Below are 20,912 nucleotides of genomic sequence, written 5' to 3'. Positions count from 1 at the left end.
TCTCCCTCCCCAAAATGCCTCCTCCCTGCCTTCTCATTCTCCTCACGTCTCCCCCCCCCCCGACACCTGTATCGGCCAAGCTCAGCCAACACAAACTTACCCCACTGGGCCCGGATCCAGTGCGATGAGGCCAGCACAACTCCTTACGCTGGCCTCCCCTCATCCTGAGTCACTTATGGCACGTTTGCGACACCCTGTGACACAAGTGATTTGTGCCAGCCTAACCTCAGGGTTAGGAGTGTGCCCTTAATTTAATAGTCTAAATACCTGAATAAAAAGTGACCAACAGAACTTACTATCACTACTACTGCTTTTAAAAACTGGCTGTGCCCCTAGCCCTTCACAGCAATCTACCATCTTCCTCTGTTGTGGAAGTGGGAGGAAGTATGTTTAAAACTAAATGTGAGCTGCACTGTGGGTCTCTTGGGAAGTGGAAATATGGGGTGTAAATATTTAGAGATAAATAAAACCATTTCAGTTTTAACTCCAAATAGAACATGGTTATATTTATTCAGTTGGACATATTTAATATTGGGTGTAATCAAGCCTTCAGTGTGCCCTGATTAAACAAATTACATTATTATTTGATTAGGTTCAAGTGCATCTATGAAAACTCCTCCTCAACCCTGGATTACTGACACGATGTGGAAGCAATGCCAGTACTTGAGTACTCACATTCCAGCATTCAGTCTGTTGTGTGATTCCCTCTCATCAAATTTTCAGCAATGGAAAGCTTTTCTAAGCAGTCGGAATGTATATTATCTGATTAGTACTAGTTATAGCCCAGTATCATTATCAGAGCCAAGTAAGTGCTAAAACGTAAAGCTTTAAACCATTAAATAACCTATGCCTCTATTTATAATAATCCATGTAGTTTATCTGTGCTGTATAAATGTTACACTTACTTCAATATTTGTATTGTTGTTTTGTGCAATAACATTGTGAGTTTTTGTTTATATTGCTATAGAGCCACAATCTGAAGAGCTGAAAGACGATGAGAGTGATGATGACAGTTGTGCACCTTTAAATTTTCCATGGGAGAATCTTTCTTCATTTGAAAGGCTTATATTGGTTAGTTCAATAAAGTATCTTAGCATTTTTACTGAAGGGTATTTTTGTTCAAAATTAAAGACTGTTAGAGGAACATCATGCTTGCAGATGAATTGAAAATACCTGACAGCTTGTGATTTTAAAGAAGGTCAAAAATCAGAAGTAACCGTATATATAAATTTAGTTTTACAAACAATCCTATCAATATCTGCCATGTGGCAATAAAATGTTGTGCCATTAGACATATACCTATTGCCCTGCCTCTGTCCAGGATGCTATACACTTTTAAGGCTGTGACCTTTTCCAAACCAAATAAATAAACTGGGGGAGGAAGAATCAGAGGGAAAATGCTGTCTCTAATCTTAACAAACCCTCTTTCAAAGGACTCTTAAAACTGTGAAGGGTGCCAAGCTACATGCAAATTAAAGCATCTTGAAATGGTGATGGGGAGAAATTAGAGCCCAATCCTGAGCTCTGTGTGCCGGTTCACTGCCAGCACACACTGTCGCCAATGTGCCTAAGGCACATTTGCGAGGCCTACCACCGGTGCTCTGCCGGTAGTAGCCCAGCATCAGTTGGCACTGGACTACCACTGAGCTTCTGCCAGGCGAGCGTTCGGTTGTGTGGACTGCCAAGCAGCAATGAGGTAGGTGGAGGCATGGGGGGAAGGGGAAGGAGGTGTTCTGGGTGGGAGGCAGAGGGGGTGTGGGGAGGAGGCGCTCCAGGAGAGGGAGCGGAGCAGGAGGGAGGCAGGACCGGTGGAGCTTTGCTCCACCAGATCCAGAGTCTCTGTGTCGGGCTCACTGCCTGACTGCTGCGATAAAGAAGCAGGATGGATACAGGGATGCTCTGTTCACCTGGCAAAGAAAAAAACCCATGGGGTGCAGTTCAGGTACAGTTTGCATGCCAGGGGGTCTGAAGTGGGGATCACCAGTCTGAGAGCCCAATCCTGAGCTGCCCAGGGCGCGTGGCTGCAGTGGCACCGAAAATGGTTGCCGCTGCATCCTATGCACCCAAGGCAACTGTGGGAAGCACCTCAGGAGAAGGGACTTTCCTCCCCTTCCCCCGGTAAAGAAAGTAGCCTTGCAATGGGGCTGCTCAATTCACTGCTGATCAAAAGGTCAGCAGTGAGGTAAAAGCCTCCGTTTTGGGCAACGAGCCCAACACAGAGACTCCCTCCCCACCAACACGCCTCTCCCCACCCTCTCTCCACCTCCCACCTCCCCGGAACATTTCCTCCACACCCACCTCTCACTTCCCTGGCATGCCTCCTCCCCCCCACCCCCACTTACCTCTCCACTGTTTGGCAGTCCGTGCGACCGCTGAGCGGTAGATGCTGGGCGTGTGCCTAGTGCTAGCCCAGTGCCGGCCAGCGCTGTGCTAGCACCAGTGCTCGCCCGTTTGCAAGAGTGTGCACTGGCAGTAAGCCGGCATGCAGAGCTCAGGATTGGGCTCTGACTCAGGCCCCTGCATGGCTAGCATCAGGCTGGAGCCCATCCATGAGACCAACTGAAGCAGTCACCTCAGGCAACGGATGGGGGGACACTTGTCTCTGTATGTCTACTTACCTTTGCTGCTTCTCTTCTCCTGTTCCCTTGATAGAAAAGATAAAGGGAGGCAGAGAAGAAAAGGAGGGGGGAAGGAGCATGTTAACCTAGAACAGGGCTCTATGGTCCGCGGGCCACATCTGGTCCACCACAACATTTAATCTGGCTCCCAGCAACTTATTTTTTTGGTCAGAGCTTTTGCTAATTTGACATTTTTACTCATTATATATCATTTCTCAGTTTAAGCATGGTATTGTTTCTTTGTAGTTGTCACATTTCTCTTTTGTTCTGAATCTTTTTGTTTTAAATACTGATTACAAAAAAGATCCAAGTAAAGTAAAACTTACTTATTAATTCATAAAACTGATTTTTTTCATCCCACAAAAATGTTTAAAATATATGATGTGTCCCATACTGAAAAGTTTGGAGATCCCTGACCTAGAACACTGGAGAGTGGAAGAAGCAGAAGCTGGCACATCATGAGGTGGGGAGGACAACATTTGGCATGTTGCCTCAGATGGTTTTGGGCTGACTCTGATTTATATGTTTAATATTTAAATTGAAATCTGGGAATTAAGCATGCTTAACTTTGCTGGATCATGTCTTTCTTGTTACATTTTTGGTAGATTAAAATTCTTCGATCAGGAAGTTTAATCAATGCAATACGAGAATTTGTAAGTGAGAAATTAGGAATCAAATACCTCCCATCTGGTGGAAATAATCTGAAACAAGTGTATGAAGAATCGGATTCTACAACGCCACTAATCCTCATCCATACTCAAGGTGAGCAATGGGTAAATCGATGTGAAGTATGTGAAAATTGATCTGTGACTTATTCTTTACATTAATGTTTTTCTTGCTATTGGTATAAACAATGTGATCCCAGATACAGCTAAAGTTACTGGCAGTCCAGGCCACCACAACTCCCTGTTCAGTGATGCCGTGGTGCCAATGTGATGTCTGCTGTATCCTGCAAGGTAGTTTTGGCATGTTGCGGTCCCTTCGGGGGAAGGGAACATTTGTTCCTTTCCTCCAGGGTAAGCCCCCAGTGCCGCTGTAGATTAACTTGCACCTGTGTCGGTGATATCACTGGCACAAATCCACATTGATACCAGTGAAGGCGGATTGGGCTGGGGAAGGGGATTAGAATTTGGTGGGCACCGCTGCTGCCGAACCCATCCCCTTTCTTTTTCCAACTCGCCCTCTCTCGTCCCCCTTCCACCCACTCAGACTACATTTCACTCCTCCCTGCCTCCTTCCTCTGAACAGCCTTATCTGCTCTGATGGGCATTTGTGGTCCATCTTTGCAAGGACCTGTCCACTTGCCACTTGCTGTGGTAGCTAGGCCACACACACTGACAGTGTTGCATTTGCAACTGTCGCAAAGTGTGTTGTGCCAGCAGAACTTAAATAGCTTAAATGGCTATACTATTTTGAATAAGTTTTTTGTACTGCAGATATGCCATGCTTCTGCTCAGTTACTTCCATATTAATACTTAATTATTTATTACTTGTGAACAACAGTGTGAAACTTGTAGCAAAGGAATACAGAAAAGAGAGCCCAATTACCCTTTCGCCCAAAACCATTTACAGCCCAATATTATGGGCCTTTTACAACAGCATATCTTACAATACACTGTTATAAAAGACCCAGCAATGGCACAAACATCATGTGAGTGATGGATTTAATATTGTGCGGTACACAGGACCTGGTTAGAGATGTAAATGTTACTAAGCCATTGGGGAACAGTGATCATGCTGCGATCCGTTTTGACATGCACGTTGGGGGAAGAATACCAGGCAAATCTCTAACAAAAACCCTTGACTTCCGATGGGCGGACTTCCCTCAAATGAGGAGGCTGGTTGGAAGGAGGTTGAAAGGGAGGGTAAAAAGAGTCCAATCTCTCCAGAGTGCATGGAGGCTGCTTAAAACAACAGTAATAGAGGCCCAGCAGATGTGTATACCACAAAGAAAGAAGGGTTTCACTAAATCCAGGAGGGTGCCCGCATGGCTAACCAGCCAAGTTAGAGAGGCTGTGAAGGGCAAGGAAGCTTCCTTCCGTAAATGGAAGTCTTGCCCTAATGAGGAGAATAAAAAGGAACACAAACTGTGGCAAAAGAAAAGTAAGAAGGTGATATGGAAGGCCAAGCGAGACTATGAGGAACACATGGCCAACTGCATTAAGGGGAATAATAAAAGCTGCTTCAAATATGTTAGAAGCAGGAAACCTGCCAGAGAAGCGGTTGGCCCTCTGGATGGTGAGGGAGGGAAAGGGGAGATAAAAGGAGACCTAGAGATGGCAGAGAAATTAAATGAGTTCTTGCATCTATCTTCACGGCAGAAGACCTCGGGCAGATACCACTGCCCGAACGGCCCCTCCTGACCGCGGAGTTAAGTCAGATAGAGGTTAAAAGAGAAGATGTTTCAGACCTCATTGATAAATTAAAGATCAATAAGTCACCGGGCCCTGATGGCATCCACCCAAGAGTTATTAAGGAATTGAAGAATGAAGTTGCAGATCTCTTGACTAAGATATGCAACTTGTCCCTCAAAACGGCCACGGTGCCAGAAGACTGGAGGATAGCAAATGTCACGTCTATCTTTAAAAGATGATTAAATCTTTTTTAATCGACTAAGATGATTACGGGGCTGGGGCACCTTCCTTACGAGGAAAGGCTACAGCGTTTGGGCCTCTTCAGCCTAGAAAAGAGATGCCTGAGGGGGGACATGATTGAGACATACAAAATTATGCAAGGGATGGACAGAGTGGATAGGGAGACGCTCTTTACACTCTCACATAATACCAGAACCAGGGGACATCCACTAAAATTGAGTGTTGGAAGAGTTAGAACAGACAAGAGAAAATATTTCTTCACTCAGCGTGTGGTTGGTCTGTGGAACTCCTTGCCACAGGATGTGGTGATGGCGTCTGGCCTGGACGCCTTTAAAAGGGGATTGGACAAGTTTCTGGAGGGAAAATCCATTACGGGGTACAAGCCATGATGTGTATGCGCAACCTCCTGATTTTAGAAATGGGTTATGTCAGAATGCCAGATGCAAGGGAGGGCACCAGGTTGAGGTCTCTTGTTATCTGGTGTGCTCCCTGGGGCATTTGGTGGGCCGCTGTGAGATACAGGAAGCTGGACTAGATGGGCCTATGGCCTGATCCAGTGGGGCTGTTCTTATGTTCTTATGAGTGCCAGGCCATTTGGAGCTGACAGTGCAAAGAGGCTGCAGCTGCTCACTTCCACTGCTGCAGACTCCAGACTGCATTGACCTAAGTAAGAGTGGTGGGGAGGGACATTTCAGGGCCTGGAGGGAGGAGGGCATAGGGGCAGAAAACGGATTGGAAGTGATGAATCCTGGCAGCAGGAACCTGTCCCTTGTTTTTGAACCCTCCCTACCCCTTGTCTCTTCTCAGACTTATGCCAGCTGCATAGTTGGCATAGGTCTGAGAAGAATAAGCACCAGGAGGCCTACCCAGAGGTAAAAATGGTTTTTGCTTACCTCTGGTTGGTCTTCTATCAGACTCTCTACTGTTGGATACAGTATGTACTCCATCAGTGCAGCTGGACCTTTGTGGGGGATAGATTTGGGCTGTTAAATTAATCCGTTTTTATATCTTTGTGGTAATCAGGGTAGCATAACCTCGAATGCTGACTGGCGCCACCTTCAGTCCACCACCTCTGTGCTTCAAAAAAATACCAAACCCTTTCCATGTTCCTCATGCACTTTGTTGATATTGTCTCTAAAAACAAAACCAGAAGTTCCACACTTCCAGATTTGACAGCTGAACACAAGAAAGAATGATCTCCTTCTCTCTCAAGTGAGTGGGAAACAGATTATGGGCACAAGCCTAACCAGGTCTACTCAGAAGTAAGTCCTAATTTGTTCAATGGGGCTTACTCTCAGGAAAGTGTGGTTAGGATTGTAGCCAAAATCAGATTTACATCAATGGTAGATTGGAGGGAGATAGTGGTGGCAGCAGACTTGAGGTGAAAGGCACCCTGAATCCACTACCCCCTTGGACCCTTCACAATCTGCTACTAATGCAACCCACATCAGCTGGCCTCATGAATGGACCTGCCCTGGCATTAATTCTGCAATACAGCACATGATGTTAGGCCTCTTTGTTAATTCTTTTGCAATGTAACATACATTATATATAAAATATTATGTGATCCCAAAGTTTCATTGGCCCAACTTGTTAAAATATTTCTAAATAAATCTGATGATTAAAAGCTTCTGGATGGGTAAATAAACCTGCATTTTTATACAGGAGTGGATGTTGCAGCTCTCCTCCTACGCTTTGCCCAGGAAATAAAAGGAAATACCCAGCATGTTAGAATGATCTCTTTGGGCCGTGGGCAAGGGAATAAAGCGGAAGATCTGATCTATTCAGCACAGATACTGAGTGGACAATGGGCTTTCCTCCAGAATTGTCACCTTGCAGCATCATTTATGCCCAGGCTTTGCAGAATTGTTGATTCGTAAGTGGTTTAATTTACTGAGTTTTGTTTTCAGATGGGTAAGATACTGAGCTGGCTGACTTTAATGTATTATGTTATGAGAACAAAATGTGCATGTGATCCTCTCTTTAAAATATATTGATAGTCCCTCAAAGATACCTGATCTGATGTTTAGAAATCCACATATGCAGCTCTTTATTGAGGGCCCAATCCTATCCAATTTTCCAGTGCCGGTGCTGCTATGCCAATGGGGCGTGCACTGCATCCTCTGGTGAGGAGGCAGTCATAAAGGCCTCCTCAAGGTAAGGGAGCATTTGTTTCTTACCTTGGGGCTGCATTGCAGTTACACCGGTGCTGGAAACTTGGATAGGACTGGGCCCTGAATTGGCTATGTATTATCAAGATATTGCTGGATTTTTATAAAAATCGTTCTCCCCTTGAAAGTAGGGCAGTCAGCTTTCAGTTTGGTCCTGCTGGTTGGATCCACAAGACAGGGAAAGCATCTTTCCAGTAGGCAAAAACTCCTACCAATATTCAGCCTGTGATCTTCTCTAGGACAGGGTTTCTTGAAGCTCTTCAGAGACTCTGTTAAAATAAATAAAAAGAAAAAGTATGTTCTTGTTTAACATTCTTTTTTCTTTTATCCTAGAGAAGACAACACACTGGGTATTGGAGGGAGTTCTTGCCTCCTGGGAAGATGTTTTGCCTGTATTCTGGATCAGGAGTTAGCAGAACAATTTTTCTTGCCTTGCATTACACCCCTGTGCTAGGCCTCTGGGAAGCCCTAGGGAGTTGTCTCAGGCATGTTCCCACACAGCACGAAGAGAGTCCTCCTCCTTTCCCATCTTCTGCAAGGTGGAGTTTTCCTGTACTCCTTTTTCTGCCAGTTTTGGCACAGAGAAACTCTCTAGCTGTAAGCATGGCTGCTGCCTCTTCTTCACCTACTCTTTAGAGTAGAGATGCTGACCATAGCCAGTTCAATCCCTGACAGAATTTCTGTCACTTTGGAGGAACACTTAGGGATGGTGAGTCTGCCAATCATGAGCTGCCAAGCCCAGGATCCGGGTTTTTCTGGCCAGCCCAGGGACACTTGCGCCTTCTCACTCCCAGTGCGGGAGATTGGTGGGAAGCCAGAGCGGGGCAGGACCTGAGTGCCCTTAAGGGGACCCGAGCCAGGCACACTCTTTGCACATGGATGTACAAAAACTACTGACAGGAGGTTGACAAGGTTGATGAGGTTGACAAGGATAAGCTGCACCACCTGAATAGGGGCAAGGCTTGAATCCGGTGGATGCCCGGCCTGAAGGACAGAAGCGTTTCTGGTGCCTCTCGATGTTCCAGCCCCCGCACTACAGGTGCTTCGCTGCCATGTGAGCTGCAGGTCTCAGTGTCTCTTTCTCATTTTGCTGTAACTTTGTTAAGTGAAAGTGAAGTGAAGTGGCCCATTCTCCCATATCTATTGTCTCGAGTGTTCATTGGGTGGTGCACAGACAAACTTCATGCCCATTCCATTTGTCCATTCCATTTCCCTCCTCCTTGAGGAGAAAATGGTATAGCCTATCTTTGTGAGGCAACTTAAACCCACCCTGACCACCATCTTCATAAACTGGTCTTTGCTGTCACATTCTCCCATGTGGCAACATCAGTACTCCAGCAGGGATAATGTTTCATCTAGATGCTTGCTCTGCTTTCCATACTGGAAGCTCTGCTGACCTCCTCAGCTGCACTCATCTTGTTCTCTGAGTTTTAAAGACAACAGGCTAACATCTCACTTTCCCTGTAGAGATGGTGGGGGAAGGTCTAAGAATCAAACATTTCTTTTTCAGATGAATCTTGGGCTATCAGTGGTTCCCAAACTGTGGGTCCATGGCCCACCAGTGGGCCATAACCCAATGGCCATAACCAGTGGGTCATAACCCAATTTTGGATGGTTCACAAAACTGACAAGGTAGATTAAGCTATGCACATCAAGGGTTAAACAAGCTGCTGCTTGCGGGGAGCACTGCTGCCCAATCACTATTATAGCTACAGAGGCTTGAGTGTTTCACTGGTAAAGTGAAACATTTTTTTTAGGTGAGTCCTGATGCTAAAACATTTGGGAACCACTGGCTAAGTGATGTTAAACTTTGTGCATTGCAATTTTGCATCCTGTTTTCAGATTATAATGGTGTTCCAAAACTGATTCTATCCACAGATTTTCCCACTCAGATACACATACAGACCCTACGTTTAGACTGTGGTTAAGTTCACTACCAGATCCTTCTTTTCCTGTACCTATCTTGCGGAATGGCCTGAAGGTAAGATATGAAGAATGCCTAGAATCAGAGAAATGGATCAGATGTAAAATGAATCTGCTAGAAACTTTATATGCTTCCTCATCATCCTCCAGACTTCCCAGTGCTTCCCTCCCTTGTTTCCTGGTTTGAAATAAATTATAGTTTGCCATTTTGTCCAAACTAGCAAACTATTGGTTGCCCTGTTTAGGAAAGCAGAATCAAACTGCACAAGATCATGTTTCAGAATGTTACACTAAACCATAACTTGTCATCACATTTGGCTCATCCCAGGCAGTTGCTGCACATTCATCTAACCTATTCAGTTTGAATGTTTTGTTTTTCACAGGTTCTCAAACTTTCCCCACCACAACCTGCCTATTCTGTGGCAGAGGGCACTGTGACTCACCTCCTTCTCCAGCACCAGGGCTCCACAGGCCACTGGAAGCAACTGGAACTCACTTTCACTTGCCCAGAAGTAAACCAAAAATATTTTTCTGGCTGCTTCTGGAGGTCTGCAGATGACTTCTGAGGCTTGCAGAAGCCTAGTGCAGCTTCCAGTTGTGTCCAGAGGGCTCCAAGTTGGAGTCCACTGGATAAGAGGGTGGGTGGGTGGGAGAGCCCAACCCAGGACCCACTGGACATTGGGTTGCAATCCACCAAATGGGTCCCAAGCCACAGTTTGAGAAACCCTGTATAATATAAAGTATAATGTCATTATACATTATTTCAGTTTGTTGTACAGAGTTCATCCTCATTCAAAATTTTACACCTCCAGCTCTTTTCAACCACCACGGCTGTGGTGCATGTCGGCACCAACGATGTGGGCAAGTGTAGCTGGGAGGTCCTGGAGGCCAAATTTAGGCTTTTAGGCAGGAAGCTGAAAGCCAGGACCTCAAAGGTAGCGTTCTCTGAAGTGCTACCTGTTCCACGCGCAGGGCCAGCTAGGCAGGCGGAGATCAGGGGTCTCAATGCGTGGATGAGACGGTGGTGTAGGGAGGAGGGGTTTAGATTCGTTAGGCACTGGGGAACTTTTTGGGACAAGCGGGGCCTGTACAAGAGGGACGGGCTCCACTTGAACCAGAATGGAACCAGACTGCTGGCGCATAACATTAAAAAGGTGGCAGAGCAGCTTTTAAACTGATCCCTGGGGGAAGGCCGACAGGAGCTGAGGGGCATCCGGTTCGGGACTCCTCATCCCTATGGGATGAGGATGGGGAGGTTAGAGAACAACAAGACAAAGGCAGAGTAGGAGAAGAAATTGGGAAAGGTAGTGTGATGGGATGTGATAGATGGTTTGGCACAATGAGAGGATGCGGGGACAAAGGAGCGAATAAGCAGCGCATCCTGGGGCATTCCGTGTACAAATGCTTTTATGAGAATGCCCGAAGTCTACGAGCAAAGGTGGGAGAACTGGAATGTCTGGTGACAAGGGAAAATATTGACATAGTGGGCATAACGGAAACCTGGTGGAATGCGGAGAATCAGTGGGATACCGCAATCCCGGGCTATAAACTCTACAGGAGGGACAGGCAGGGGCATGTTGGAGGTGGGGTGGCCGTTTATGTTAAGGAAGGGATAGAATTCAGCAAAGTAGAGATTGAAGGTGGGTCCGACTCCACCGTAGAATCTCTGTGGGTTAAATTACCAGGCTTGTGCAGCGATGTAATACTGGGGGTGTGCTATCGTCCTCCAAACCAGAAATCGGATGGGGACCTTGAAATGAGGAAACAGATCAGGGAGGTGACAAGGAGGGACAGGGTTGTAATCATGGGGGACTTCAATTATCCTCATATTGACTGGGTCAATTTGTGTTCTGGTCACGATAAGGAAACCGGATTTCTTGATGTGCTAAATGACTGTGGCTTAGATCAGCTAGTCACGGAGCCCACCAGAGGACAGGTGACTCTGGATTTAATATTGTGTGGTACGCAGGACCTGGTTAGAGATGTAAATGTTACTGAGCCATTGGGGAACAGTGATCATGCTGCGATCCGTTTTGACATGCACGTTGGGGGAAGAATACCAGGCAAATCTCTAACAAAAACCCTTGACTTCCGATGGGCGGACTTCCCTCAAATGAGGAGGCTGGTTAGAAGGAGGTTGAAAGGGAGGGTAAAAAGAGTCCAATCTCTCCAGAGTGCATGGAGGCTGCTTAAAACAACAGTAATAGAGGCCCAGCAGATGTGTATACCGCAAAGAAAGAAGGGTTCCACTAAATCCAGGAGGGTGCCCGCATGGCTAACCAGCCAAGTTAGAGAGGCTGTGAAGGGCAAGGAAGCTTCCTTCCATAAATGGAAGTCTTGCCCTAATGAGGAGAATAAAAAGGAACATAAACTGCGGCAAAAGAAATGTAAGAAGGTAATACTGGAGGCCAAGCAAGACTATGAGGAACGCATGGCCAGCAACATTAAGGGGAATAATAAAAGCTTCTTCAAATATGTTAGAAGCAGGAAACCCGCCAGAGAAGCGGTTGGCCCTCTGGATGGTGAGGGAGGGAAAGGGAAGATAAAAGGAGACTTAGAGATGGCAGAGAAATTAAATGAGTTCTTTGCATCTGTCTTCATGGCAGAAGACCTCGGGCAGATACCGCTGCCCGAACGGCCCCTCCTGACCGAGGAGTTAAGTCAGATAGAGGTTAAAAGAGAAGATGTTTCAGACCTCATTGATAAATTAAAGATCAATAAGTCACCGGGCCCTGATGGCATCCACCCAAGAGTTATTAAGGAATTGAAGAATGAAGTTGCAGACCTCTTGACTAAGGTATGCAACTTGTCCCTCAAAACGGCCATGGTGCCAGAAGATTGGAGGATAGCAAATGTCACGCCTATTTTTAAAAAGGGAAAGAGGGGGGACCCGGGAAACTATAGGCCGGTCAGCCTAACATCCATATCGGGTAAGATGGTGGAATGCCTCATCAAAGATAGGATCTCAAAACACATAGACGAACAGGCCTTGCTGAGGGAGAGTCAGCATGGCTTCTGAAAGGGTAAGTCTTGCCTCACGAACCTTATAGAATTCTCTGAAAAGGTCAACAGGCATGTGGATGCGGGACAACCCGTGGACATTATATATCTGGACTTTCAGAAGGCGTTTGACACGGTCCCTCACCAAAGACTACTGAAAAAACTCCACAGTCAGGGAATTAGAGGACAGGTCCTCTCGTGGATTGAGAACTGGTTGGAGGCCAGGAAGCAGAGAGTGGGTGTCAATGGGCAATTTTCACAATGGAGAGAGGTGAAAAGCGGTGTGCCCCAAGGATCTGTCCTGGGACCGGTGCTTTTCAACCTCTTCATAAATGACCCGGAGACAGGGTTGAGCAGTGAAGTGGCTAAGTTTGCAGATGACACCAAACTTTTCCAAGTGGTGAAGACCAGAAGTGATTGTGAGGAGCTCCAGAAGGATCTCTCCAGACTGGCAGAATGGGCAGCAAAATGGCAGATGCGCTTCAATGTCAGTAAGTGTAAAGTCATGCACATTGGGGCAAAAAATCAAAACTTTAGATATAGGCTGATGGGTTCTGAGCTGTCTGTGACAGATCAGGAGAGAGATCTTGGGGTGGTGGTGGACAGGTCGATGAAAGTGTCGACCCAATGTGCGGCGGCAGTGAAGAAGGCCAATTCTATGCTTGGGATCATTAGGAAGGGTATTGAGAACAAAATGGCTAGTATTATAATGCCGTTGTACAAATCTATGGTAAGGCCACACCTGGAGTATTGTGTCCAGTTCTGGTCACCGCATCTCAAAAAAGACATAGTGGAAATGGAAAAGGTGCAAAAGAGAGCGACTAAGATGATTACGGGGCTGGGGCACCTTCCTTATGAGGAAAGGCTACGGCGTTTGGGCCTCTTCAGCCTCGAAAAGAGACGCCTGAGGGGGGACATGATTGAGACATACAAAATTATGCAGGGGATGGACAGAGTGGATAGGGAGATGCTCTTTACATTCTCACATAATACCAGAACCAGGGGACATCCACTAAAATTGAGTGTTGGGCAGGTTAGGACAGACAAAAGAAAATATTTCTTTACTCAGCGTGTGGTTGGTCTGTGGAACTCCTTGCCACAGGATGTGGTGCTGGCGTCTAGCCTAGACGCCTTTAAAAGGGGATTGGACAAGTTTCTGGAGTAAAAATCCATTATGGGGTACAAGCCATGATGTGTATGCGCAACCTCCTGATTTTAGAAATGGGTTATGTCAGAATGCCAGATGCAAGGGAGGGCACCAGGATGAGGTCTCTTGTTATCTGGTGTGCTCCCTGGGCCATTTGGTGGGCCACTGTGAGATACAGGAAGCTGGACTAGATGGGCCTATGGCCTGATCCAGTGGGGCTGTTCTTATGTTCTTATGTTCTTATGTTTTAAAATATAAAATCAATGTTTCTATAATAAAGCAGATATTTTTAATAAATTATTTGCATTGCAATTAGCTCAATTACTTTCACATTCTTCACTCTTAGAAAAGGCAATAGAAAATTATTTATAGTATTTCTTTTTTTTTTTCTGAGTGAAAATTTCCTTATGTACCTTCTCCAATCCAGAGATGGTTTCTGGAATTTTCTCATTTAATACACAGGATTCCTTATGTATTTTATCCTACATTTCCCTGTTATTCTTGCACATTAATGTCCATCCACTTATAAAAATTTATCCTCTAGAACACAGATCACAAAGCACAAGGCTGCTGATCCTGCTTGTCCCATATTTTGAAATTTCATGATGTATGCACAATACTAGAATCTGCTTATGTGAATAATTTAGACCCACCCACTGACTTCTGATAAAGAAATAGCAGTTACCCTGAGCAGATTTGCACTTATGAGAAGGGCATCCTAACAACAAATGAAATAAATAAAGCATGCAGTTGCAATATTGCCTGTTAATTTTAGTGGGACATGAGCATGCTTGACTTCCTCTGTATTTATTGGAAGAATAAATCAGGAGAGGGATCTTGGGATGATGGTGGACAGGTCGATGAAAGTGTCAACCCAATGTGCGGTGGCAGTAAAGAAGGCCAATTCTATGCTTGGGATCATTAGAAAAGGTATTGAGAACAAAACGGCTAATATTATAATGCTGTTGTACAAATCGATGGTAAGGCCACACCTGGAGTATTGTGTCCAGTTCTGGTCACCACATCTCAAAAAGGATATAGTGGAAATGGAAAAGGTGCAAAAGAGAGCGACTAAAATTATTACTGGGCTGGGGCACCTTCCTTACGAGGAAAGGCTACGGCGTTTGGGCCTCTTCAGCCTAGAAAAGAGGGGACATGATTGAGACATACAAAATTATGCAGGGGATGGACAGAGTGGCTAGAGATGCTCTTTACCCTCTCACACAACACCAGAACCAGGGGACATCCACTAAAATTGAGTGTTGAGAGAGTTAGAACAGACAAAAAAATATTTCTTTACTTAGCGTGTGGTTGGTCTGTGGAACTCCTTGCCACAGGATGTGGTGAAGGCATCTGGCCTGGATGCCTTTAAGAGGGGATTGGACATGTTTCTGAAGGAAAAATCCATTACGGGTTACAAGCCATGATGTGTATGTGAAACCTCCTGATTTTAGAAATGGGCTATGTCAGAATGCTAGATGCAAGGGAAGGCACCAGGATGCAGGTCTCTTGTTGTCTTGTGTGCTCCCTGAGGCATTTGGTGGGCCGCTGTGAGATACAGGAAGCTGGACTAGATGGGCCTATGGCCTGATCCAGCAGGGCTGTTCTTATGGAAGTAAATCCCAATGGTCTTAATGAAACTTTCATATATGAAATATATTTATAAGCTTGGTGATTCAACAGAAGTTATATATTTATTGCTAAAGTCTACATTTATTTTTCATAAATTATCTGCTTATTTTCTAAAGATCGTAGTAGAACCTCCCCAAGGAATAAAGGGGAAATTGCTTCAAACATTTGGCTTAAGTGGTACTGGAGAAGTAACAGAAGCTATTTTCAACAAGACTACCTGTGGGCCATCATGGAAAAAACTGCTGTTTAGCCTGTGCTTCTTCAATGCAGTAGCCCATGAGAGAAAGAAATATAGAGCTTTAGGATGGAACATTCCATATGAATTTAACTCTTCTGATCTGGAGGTAAGAGGAAGTCTTGCAATTTAAATAAAATGTTGATTGAAACTTAAAATAATGTATGTTTATAATGCTCATTTTTAAAAGAGTGGCCTGGCAGAGTTCCTGTTGCTCTATATAATCAGCATTTGCAAGAATAAGGCAGCGATAAGACACTCTCTATTCCCTTGGCAGCTCCACAGTGGAATGCCCTTCAATTTAACATGTGGCTATCTTAGAGCCCAATCTTGGGCTCGGCGTGCCAGAGAGGGGGAGGCAGGTAGAGGGCGGGGAGAGGGTGGAGAGGAGACGTTATGGGGAAGTGGGAGGCGGAGGAAGACGTGTCAGGGGAGGGAGGGAGGCGTGACCAGTGGAGCGATGCTTCACTGGATCCAGAGCCTCCGTGTTGAGCTCGCCACCCTACACGGAGGCTCTTGATTTACTGCCGGCCTTTTCATTGGCAGTGAATTGAGTAGCCCCATTTGGGGGCTACACTCTTTACCCGGGAGAAGGGGACGAAAGGAGCAGCCATCAGCTGTCCGAAGCACGCAGAATGCTGCAGCAGCCATTTTCTGCACTGCGACAGCCGCGCACCCCAGGCAGCTCAGGATTGGGCTCTCAGTTATTACATTCAATCTCCTTCAGGCATATATCTTCACCTTTCTTTACTGAACTTCATTCCCTTTTCTCTTGACTGTGTCTTGTCTTTAACTTTCAAGTGGAAGCCTGTGAACAGTGACTGTGTTTTGTTTAACTTAACTATTATGGGAGGGAATCACAAGGAATTTGGGGTGTTTTAAACCAATGTTTTCCAAACTGTGGGTCATTTTTGGTTGGTCGCGAAATGTTTTTGAAACAAACAAACAAACAAACAAACAAACGTTGCCAGCACCCTTGTCCAGTTTGCAGAAGAAAATTGTTAACTGGAATGCTAACCTGTGGTATGCAGTAATCTTCATACCTCCCCCCCAAATTAAAATGTCACATTTTCTGATTTTCTCTAATAATTGGTATTCAATAGATAACATGTGAACCCAATTTCAGCCTTTTGTCTGGCCTGCAGATCCCTAACTGCGCATCTTGCTCTTCATTTCAGCCTTCTGGATACCCTGGAATAACTGTAAAGGTTTGGGGGAACAGTCCTTGAACTGCATTTCTAGGGGAAAGTCTAGCAAATGTCTACACACACATACTTTAAGTAAGTTCTCTAGCAGCCTTGGGAGCACAGGACCCTCTGTATTATTTATTAATAATGTATTAATTATTATTATTAATAAATAAAGTCTTTCTAGATATCTTTTCTTTGGGGCCAGCGGATTGCGATAAATTGTTTTGTTTTTTTAAGTGGGTTCCAGTGCTAAAACTGGACCAGAATTGTTTGGGAAGCATTGGTTTAAACATGATTATTAATAGTGATACCCCCCCCCCATAATGCCATAGGTATGAAAGTTGGAGCTGTGTTGGATTTTGTAAGACTCTGCCACCAAAGAAAAGTTAAAACATTTCTGATATGCAGCTCCAGCAGAACAGCTGGTGGCAGGACTGGCCTTAGGAGCTGTGGGGCCCATTTGGAAACATTTTTTTTGTGGGGTCCCAGGTTCACAGCCAAGGTCTGTAGAATCTTAGAGATACAAATAAAATGTGTTAAAAACTTCATATTTCTATGGTAGAATGGAAAGCAGTCAAAATGTGTTCTTTAAAAGTGCATGTGAGTTAAAGGACCAAATGGATCTAAGCACATTTTAATATAAAATGGTATACAAGACTAGGGTAGATTACCCCAGCGTGAAGTCCAATTGGGAGCAACTGGTTCATTTGGCTTAAAGCCAGCCCTTGCTGGTGGGCACAGCATTTGCACATAGAAATTCTTCATTCAGGCTCAGAAAAAAAAAAATTAAACTAACTTAGGCAGTGGCGGCCCTGGCATTAGAGCCTGGGGGCCATGTGGTTCCAGATGATGAGGCGTTGCACGGTGTCTTGGAACGCTCGGAAAGCCTTCTGAGCCTCCAGAGGGTCCTTTAAACAGTACTTCTGGTTTTCCAGAAGTACTGTTTAAGGGCCTTTCAGAGACTCAGAAGACTTTCCAATTGCTCCAGGATGCCATGCAAAGCTCTGGAGTGCCCAGATAAGCAAAGAGGGCATCGGTCTTGGGGGGATGGACACCAGCCGGGGGGAGGGGTCATACTTTGGGGTCCTGGCCTTGGCTCACATAAAATCAAGGATGTACGTCATATAAGCCATAACATGGTTGTGCAGTTGATTGGATCCCAGCTGTTCATATAAAAAGTGACTGTGATGACATAACTATAGTACAGGAGTATTTTTTGTAATACTTTCCTATATAAAAATATCCATTGCAATATAACCAAAAAATTTACTTCCAAAAAGGAAACTCTGATTGTAGTTTATTCATTTGTTGCTACATACTAATGGAAAAGCTTACAGCCAACGACTGCAAATAATTTTTCCACAAATTTACACATTGACTACAAACTTATCTGTATGTTCTCTGCTTTCTCTAATTTTCATGTAATATCTTTTTGACATTACTACCTATTCCGACACTTTTTCCCCAATGCATTCTTTAGTCAGAAGTAGCTTTAGAGGGCCCTCAAACAAACTGCCCCAGATGACACTCTCCTACTTGGGTGGGCCCCAAGTAAGTCACTCTGCCAGCACCACATGAAATCTGTGGACATAGTGATGGTATTGGGAGCTGGCAGTGGGCCCTTCTGAGGGGTTTAAGCCCTTGCTTACTGCCCAGTGAGGTCAACTGGTCCTCGTTATAGTTTAAGATTTGCATAACCAATTTGAGCCTCAAATGCAATAACACTTTGTTCAGGTCTTTCACAACATTTTTAACAAAACTTAATAAAAACAGTAAGGGATTTAACACTTTTAAAAATATGTATAATATTTCTTACCTCAAGCCAATCTTTTTCACAGGAGGAATATTAAAGTAGCCAGAACCTTTCCTTATTTTAGCCTTTCCTTTGTAAGATTTCCATTCAGATGCTGATGATGCTCCTTGAGTATCAAGAGGAGATTCCTTGGACAGCACTACGTTATTTAACTGGAGAAGTAGTATATGGAGGTCGTGTTACTGATAATTGGGACCGACGGTGCTTGCTTTGCATTCTGAACAATTTTTACAACCCTTCTGTACTTGAAGAGGATTTTGCTTATTCTAGTGATGGGGTAGGGAAAGCAATTATTTCTTCATTATTTTCCAATACTTTTCAATCACTTATATTTTATATATATATATATATATATATAGTTTGTATTATACACTTGTATTATACAAGTGTATTATACACTTGTATTATATATAGTTGTATTATTGTATTATATATAATTGTATAATTATATATAATGGCTTCTCTGGACCTCCTAATACCTTATAACAGTATTTCTCAACCATTTAACACCGGGACCCACTTTTTAGAATGAGAATCTGTCAGGATTCACCGGAAGTGGTCGTGACCGGAAGTGACGTCATCAAGCAGGAAAAGTTTTAACCATCCTAGGATGAAATCCTACCCTCATTTACCCAGGAGTAAGTCCTATTGACTATCATTGTTAAAAGAATTTACATAGTAGCTTGTTGAAAGTACAGGTCTGTAACATTTCCCCAAATGCAGTCACATACCATGAGAGCATCAAGTCTAGTATATTAAAAAGAAAATATTGAAATGAATGGAGACCCACCTGAAATTGTCTCATGACCCACCTAGTGGGTCCTGACCCACAGTTTGAGAAAGACTGCCTTATAAGGCACTAAAAAGTCATGGTTTCACAGAGAAACTGGAAGTTACTTTTTTTACTGCCAGGCTCATTCTGAGACTGGACAGGCCACAGACATAAGTCCTGTGGACAGAGCTCCCCTTGGCTCCAGAGGGTGGGGGGAGGCATTTGCCTGTATCTGAAGTTTCACGTAAATGTGTAGGGTTCCGGAACAGGGTTCTGGAACATCTGTGTATAAAAGATTTTTAAAGTGCTTCCTCATCAGATAACCCACTGAAATTTACAGCCCAATCCTATGTCCGTCAGCTCCTCCAGTGTAGCAGCACCAAAATGGTGACCGCTGTATCAAACGGCCCCATGGAGGCTCCTGGATATCTCCTTGAGGGAAGGGGACATTTGTCACCTTCCCCCGAAAAAGGGTGCAGGCCCTGCAATGGAGCTACCTGACTATGCCAGCTATTTGTTAGCACAGACTTGAGAACCTCCATGTCAGGTTTTTCATCCCAACACAAAGGATAGGATCCAGTGGACGAGACCTCTGCCGGTCCCACTACCCCTTCTGGGCTGGTTCCTCCCCCCACCTCCCCCTGCCCTGAATAGCCGCACTGCCATCCAACGGTGTCACTGCCAGCCAGCATCCTTCTGGTGCTGGGCCCAGTGACAACTGGTGCCGGCTGAGTGCCTGTGCGCCCTCCTCCTGGGGTGCCATAAATGTGCTTCATTCTTTATGGCGTTATGACGCATAACACTGGTGCTGGAGATCAGCACCAGCGCTATGGGCTTAAAGGATTGGGCTCTTTGTCACATTGTGTTGTTTGTTACCCCAGTTTCTACTAATGCCTGAAAAAGGAACATTTTAAATCTCTGATGTAACATGAAGTGAGGCTTGACTCAGACTCCATGATGTATGAATATGAGATGCCCATCTCCTAAGAAATTTTCCCATCTCTCATGAGATGCTCTAGGTCACTCTCTCTGTTGCCCTACACATTCTTCCTCTGTGCTCACTCCCCAAGCTGAGGACTGAGTGGGATGGGCTGGCAGTAATGAAGGAGAAAGCAAAGGATGACGGTAACCAGATCTGTGGGGTTATACACACTGGCACATGCAGAAGAAAAAAGAGTGGCAAACTGATGTGCTGTCTCAGGCATGGGAGAGGCTTTGGCAGCACTGGAAGAGGGAAAGGGGGTACACAGTGTTCATTGCCCTCTGTGCTGTCAAAAGGCAAGACAGTGCAGAAAGGTTGATAATGCATGGGTACATTTTACCAGAGTACACAATCTCACACAGTTTGTGCTTCTTCTTTCACCACTTGTTCTTGCCTCAGTGTGGCATTTCAGGCAAGCCAGAGATGTAAGATGCTTCTTGCCAATGCTGTGCACTAGACCACCTTTCTCCCTCTCTGCTCATGTTTCTCTTGGATCAGTACTGAGGACCATATGTGGTCAGAGGTGTCTTATCCACCTTCTCCTACTTCTCTAGGCTACTTCTGCTACTTCGTATAACAACTGCAATGGTTTAGATCAGGGATGTCAAACATAAGGCCCATTGGCCAGATACGGCCCCTGGAAGCTCTTTATTTGACCCTCGAGCTCTCCCAGAACCACCATCAGCTACTCTAAGCCGCTGAGCTGTGTTGAGGTGTCACTGCTAAAAGTGCTGCCCCCCATGGTAATAGGGCTCTCCCATATCTTGAAAATATAATCAAGATTTGCATTTTTTTTCTCTTCTGTCATTTGGGGCACAATCCAAACTACGCCCTA

The 20,912-nt window shown here is 44.9% G+C and overlaps 1 protein-coding gene across 1 annotated transcript in view; it reads left to right on the top strand.

The window, feature by feature from the left end:
* DNAH14 (dynein axonemal heavy chain 14) overlaps positions 1-20,912 on the top strand; it is a 283,703-nt gene that overhangs the window by 245,585 nt on the left and 17,206 nt on the right. Inside the window, 7 exon segments of the mRNA XM_066623355.1 lie at positions 593-819; positions 970-1,071; positions 3,224-3,380; positions 6,878-7,088; positions 9,262-9,364; positions 15,202-15,429; positions 18,403-18,600. Of these exon segments, the coding sequence (XP_066479452.1) occupies positions 593-819; positions 970-1,071; positions 3,224-3,380; positions 6,878-7,088; positions 9,262-9,364; positions 15,202-15,429; positions 18,403-18,600 (1,226 nt within the window).

The sequence above is a fragment of the Tiliqua scincoides genome, chromosome 1 (assembly GCF_035046505.1).
Source record: "Tiliqua scincoides isolate rTilSci1 chromosome 1, rTilSci1.hap2, whole genome shotgun sequence".
NCBI lineage: Eukaryota > Metazoa > Chordata > Lepidosauria > Squamata > Scincidae > Tiliqua > Tiliqua scincoides.
Note: the sequence above shows the minus strand (reverse complement) of the source record. Positions and strands in the feature narration are given on the sequence as shown.